General features: G+C 36.7%; 1 protein-coding gene across 1 annotated transcript in view; it reads right to left on the bottom strand.

Annotated features, from left to right (window-relative positions):
- Positions 1 to 3,194: 3,194 nt before the first annotated feature.
- Positions 3,195 to 6,000, bottom strand: part of RERG (RAS like estrogen regulated growth inhibitor) — a 116,607-nt gene continuing 113,801 nt past the window's right edge. Inside the window, exon 5 of the mRNA XM_040488821.1 lies at positions 3,195 to 4,939. Coding sequence (XP_040344755.1) covers positions 4,532 to 4,939 — 408 coding nt within the window. The 3' untranslated portion in view covers positions 3,195 to 4,531. The remainder of the gene's footprint in view (positions 4,940 to 6,000) is intronic.

The following is a 6,000-nucleotide window of genomic DNA, read 5'->3' as shown; positions in this document are numbered from 1 at the left end:
TCAAGTCCTAGATGAAAACACAGAGAAAACTCCTTGACAATGATCTTGGCAATGAAATTTTGGATATGACACAAAAAGCACAAGCAACAAAAGCAAAAATAAAGTGGGTGTACATGAAACTAAAGTCTCTATACAGCAAAAGAAACAATCAACAAAAAGAAGAAGCAACCTATGGAATGGGAAAAATATTTGGAAACCATATATCAGATAAAGGGTTAACATCCAACATATATAAGAAACTCATACAGCTCAATAGCAAAAATAATTCAAATCAAAAATGGGTAAAGGGCCTGAATAGACATTTTTTCCAAAAAACCTGCAAATGGCCAACAGGCATATGAAAAGATGCTCATCATCACTCATCATCAGGGAAATGGAAATGAAAGCCACAATGAGGTATCACTTCACACTTGTTAGAATGGTATTATCCAAAAGACAAGGGACAACAAGTATTGATGAAGATGTGGAGAAGAATCCCCTAGTACACTGTTGGTGAGAATGCAAATTTGTACAATCAATATGGAAAACAGTATGGAATTTCCTTAGTAAATTTCAAATAGAGCTATCATATGATCCAGTAATCCCACTTCTGGGTATATATCAAAAGGCAATGAAATCACCATCTCAAGAAGATAGCTACACCCCCATGTTCATTGCAGCATTATTTACAATAACCAAGATGTGGCAACAACTTAAGTGTTCATCAGTGGATAAATAGATTTTTAAAAAAGTGAGATAGATACATACACACACACACTTGAATATTATTCAATCAGGAAAAAAGAAAAAAATCCAGTCCTTTCTGACAACATGGGAAGACTTTGAGAGCATCAGGGTAAATGAAATAAATCAGTTAGAGAAAGGTATATTCCATATGATCTCATTTGTCTGTAGAAACTAAAAGAAAGTCATAGAAACAGATTATAGAATGATGGTTCCCAGGTATGGGGTTGGGGAAATGGGGAGATGTTGGTCAAAGTCTCCAACTTCCAGTTATAAGATGAGTAAGATCTGATATTCAGCATGGTGACTATAGTTAACAATACTGTATTATATACTTGAAAGTTGTTAAGAGTAAATCTTGAATACTCTCACAATGGAAAAAAAGGCAATTTTGTGAGGTGATCAATATGTTAATGAACCTTATTGTGGTAATCATTTCACAACATGCACATGTATCAAATCGCCATGTTGTATACCTTAAACTTACACAATGTTATATGTCAATTATATCTCAATAAAGCTGAAAAAAATGGGCATTGGGTTCCAAGCTTAAACAGCAAAATTTCCTTCAAATTCCATTTTAGAACAAACAGTTGTATAGTAATATCCAAACCAAAAAATTCATTCTTAATTTTGATCACCCAATCAGAGCTACTTCAACATATTATCAGGCTCAATTTTAAAATATCATGGCTCTAGAGCATGAATAGACAGAACAGTGAAACAGAATGGACAGTCCGAAAATAGACAGGTATGTATGCTAAACATAGCATTTCAAATCTATGGGTAAAATTAATTTATGACTTTTTTTTTTTTTTTTTGCCCTCAGAATCTCCCAATAAGTTGTTAGCTCAGGACAACTTTACTCTGATTAAATTTGGCCCAATGAACTCACTGCTTTCTTACCATCTTCAAGGTGGGCACAGGCCGGCTTTAATAAGAATTCTTGGTTGGTACTATATTTGGAACCCAAAATGTTGTGTTTGTCTATATATGTGTAAGTATTACACATGTTATTTAAAAGGAAGATCCTGAATTATTGGTTCCTTCCCTTAGTGCTGTGAGGCATGTGAACACAAACACAGTATTCAGAAATAAAGTTTTTTGAATTTTGAAAGAAAAGAAAAACAACTACAAACAGCAAATGTTGGTAGTGGTAGCGTGGTGATAACAACCCATTATTATTCAAGAACACACAGGTTTCCATCATTAAAATATCCTGTTAAAAAACCCAACTTATTTATAACCTTCATTTGTGAAGAAGCCTGAGGCAGGAAAGGAATAACTAATTTATATTTGTGCAATCTCATGTTCTTCTATAATTACCAGTTGGGATGTATGCCAGTGGTTCTTTGAATTTTCAACAGGTCCGGATTTGTATGTGTATGTCTAGGGAAGTTGCTGGTGTTGCTGACTATGAATTTCACTTCCTCAGCGTCTGACCCAAAATGGCACCCAGGTATTTCACTACATCTCCTTAGGAGCTTGCTCCTTATAAGAACTGACTGAGGTCCATCTGCAAGCATAGGTATGAGAGAGTGAAAGAGTTGTGATCCTAGAAGATGACGACATTTAGAAAATAATTTTACTTTCCTTTCCTTTTCCATATCCTGTCTAGATGGACATTACCCCAAACGAATCACAGCTAGTCTACCTACTTGGTCCTTTCACGTGTAGTTACCTAATCTTGCAGTTTTATGAATTTTTGACATTTTTTCTTACTTCCAAATGCCTTATTTTTTTCTTTCTTTTAATTCCTTCCCTCTGCTCTCCCTTCCCTTTTGTTCCTGAAGAATGATATATGTGGGTCTCTCAACTGTTTTTAATGACTACACTCACTATCACCTTTCATATCTTCGTATTTTTGGTTCCATTCTATTCCTTCTGGCTAGAATATTTTCACCATCTCTTTCCTGGATTGCTTGTACGTATTCTTCAGTGTTCAGCTAAGACACTACCAAATGGACTAAATTGTGCCAAGTTATATGCCCAGCTTCTATATAAATATTTCCTAATGAATGAATGAAATCATAAATGAAGCAAGTCTTCCCTACATTTTCTCCTTCCTGTGTCTTAATTCCCACAGCTCCAGAATAAGAGCTATATGTCATTTTACTAATATTGCATAGTGGAGAATAGTATGGGCTCTACAGTGTCACTGCCTCTCTGGGTTCAAATCCTGACTCTACCCACTAAATAGCTGTGCCGTCATTTTTTCTCAGGGCTCAATGTCTTCATCCCTGCAATTGTGATCATCGTAATATCTCTTGCATAAGGTATTTGAGGAGTTGATAATACATAAAGTGTGTAAAATAACACCGAAGCATTCTAAAACAATAGCTACTATTATGAACAGGAGCTTGTTTTGCATATCACATTCACTGCTGCATCGACCCTGCAATTCGATTGTCTTTTCAAGCCTTTCCTAAAATTACAAACTTTTCATGTTATCACAAGAAAGACTGCTTGGATGTGACAGAATGTGAAAATTATGCTTTTTATTATATCACATAAAATAGTTACACCAAATTGTCCAAATGCATTGGTGAATTAAAGCCTTCAACTCTTACAAATTTTTATACATATACTTATGCATTTATAAATACACACATATGTAAAAGATATATATTTTCTTCTAAAATAAAGTGCCCAAATTTTGATATATGGGGGCATAATAGGGAAAAAAGAGTCATAAAGTTTTATCAGTTATAGACCTTACCTTCACAATATAAGAATCTGTTTTATACACATTTATTCAGATATAGTGAATTTCAATCACTCATTCTTTTCTGAATTCTAAGTGAATCAACTTATCCTAAAAATTAGAAGAAGTCATGTAGCCAATTTAATGAATCAGAGGCTAATTTTTCTTACTGGCATTAGAGCATTGGCTCCCCCAATGGAAGGTTGGTTCAGCTTCATTCTTACTTTTCCTGTTTTTTGCACTGTTGTCTTTCTGCTAAGATGACAAGCAGAGAGACAAATGAATGGGACATCTCTAATCTAAATCCTTTAGTAGCATTCAATAAAGTCAGGGTTTGGTGAAAAGACTCCTAAAGTCTTCACATTGCCCTGGGCTTTGTGAGAAATGGCCCAGCAGGCTCTGAAGATCAATTCTGCCTCTCTTATGCTGAAATCTTACTGAAGCCACACAAGAAGAATCAGACTATGATGATCAATGGCCCATTGAGAGAGCCCGCTCAAACTGAAATGGAACTCTACTACGGTGGAAAACTGAGAACACGTTTGGGTTTAAGGACAAAATAAGGGTTAAAGAAAAACTAGACAATTGGAGATCATTCAGAAAATCGTCTTTTCAAAAAGGAACCAGGGCTCTATTCCCTGCTCCACTACCTCAGCTACTCTTCCTGGGTTTTTACTGGATCTTCCATTACCTTAGACGTTTAAGATGATCATTTGCAGTCTTTGACAAAGAATGGAATTTAAAAATGCCTTTGAAAGCTTCCAACCTATTGAAGCAAGGTGAAAATGTCTAAAAATAGTGTAATATGAGCCCAGCCATTTCAGAATCTCTGGTGATTACAGGTTCAAACTGCAATAGAGTGTATCTTATTCAAGCAGGAAAGGGAGACATTATCAGCACTAAAATTGCATAAAACACCCTATGACTTCTCAACATCCAGGAAGCCCAGGAACAATGGGAAGCCCAGGCATTTCCCAGAGTCAGCAAAAGGAATGGAGTATTTTCTTTTATTTTTTGGGAAAACGGGTGGGGGGGAAGAGGGCAAGAAAGTGTTTCCAATAACCTGACTCACCTCCGTAGGGGCTTTGCAAGAACAGTGCTGCCTTAACTACTGATTTTGGTGAGCATCTTGTTAATGGCTTGCTTGACATGCGTGGTGGAGCTGCGTCGCCTCGTCTTGCCCTGGACCATCCTCCTGCGACGCACCTCTCGACACAGCTCATAGAATATCTCGGTGATGTTCCCTTCTCCAGTGCAGGCAGAACACTCATAAAAAGCACATGCCAGTTCGGTGGCCAGCTTCTCCCCTTCTTCTGTACTAACCTGTCTGGAGTGGTCCAAGTCAGCTTTGTTTCCAACCAAGATGAGAGTCACATTCTTGGGCTTCTTGACCTCATCCAGGATGTTCTTAAGTGGCAGCACTTCCTCAAAACTTCCTCGGTCAGTAATGTCATAAACCAGCACAAAGCCTTCTCCCCAACGCATGTGTCCTTCCCTCTGAATCGTGTCTTCCTGTTGACAAGAAAACAATGGCAGTTGGGAGAATTAGAAGTAATCACCATGTATAGATGCGGCTAATGCCAATGGTGATTCCTTAATTACTACTCCATGTCATTAAAATTTCTTGATAGTCTGCCTGTACAAGCTTACCTTCTACTCCAATCACTTTGGAATAGAAGCATTACTTACTCATAGCAAGATATGTTGGGGAACTAAAAACGTTCTTAACTGCATAGACCTTTAACTTTCTGCTTCTAATTTTCTTCTTGCCATATCATTAAATCCATAATTACAAGAACTATAAAGAAATTATCTTAGTTGAACACACTGCCTCTAAGGCTTTTCATCACAAAGAATTGGCAAATAGGTAACAGACAAGTAGACATTACCCCACCCTATAGAGATCAGATTTAGAGGCACAGCTTAGTGAATGGTTTTGATTTTGTTTTTTGCTTTAATCTCTTTGTCTTTGGCTTATAGACAATTAGGCACCAGGGACAGAAAAACAGTGAACAAATGGACAGAAAGTCAAACTCAAAGCTAGGGGCTTTGGGCTTTTTTTTTTTTCTTTCTATCTTAACACCACAGAAATATTATAAAGTCCCAATAATGATAGAAATTCATTTCAAGTGGTTTTCTAAGGGGATGATCACTCCTTCTTAGGAAAGTAGCACGTATGATTTGAAAATGCATTGCCCTCATGGGCTCAAATAACCTTTGCAGACATGTAATTCCCTGTCGCCTCTTTCTAGAATCAGGGCTGGGTGGAAAGGAAAAGATAAAAAGGAGGTGATGGTGAGAAAGAAAAGTGTATAGCTAGTTACAAGAACATTTCTTGGATTAAACAGTTTAATTCAAGTCTTCTTTGGGTCATAGGTCACTGATGAAGCACCATGGAATGCGTCAGCTTCCTAATTTTCATTCTTAGTGGTCATTCTTATTCTTGGGAATGAAACCTATCCTATGAACCCATTTGTAATCTCAGAACATATGGACATCAGAGCAAATTTATATTAGCTTCCTTTTTAATGGATTATTATTGTTCAATTATGTGGCTCAAATTTTCAATAGGA

The sequence above is a fragment of the Herpailurus yagouaroundi genome, unplaced genomic scaffold, assembly GCF_014898765.1.
Source record: "Herpailurus yagouaroundi ecotype Mexico unplaced genomic scaffold, PumYag 166, whole genome shotgun sequence".
NCBI classification, from domain to species: domain Eukaryota; kingdom Metazoa; phylum Chordata; class Mammalia; order Carnivora; family Felidae; genus Herpailurus; species Herpailurus yagouaroundi.
This window is presented reverse-complemented; position numbering and strand designations above follow the sequence as displayed.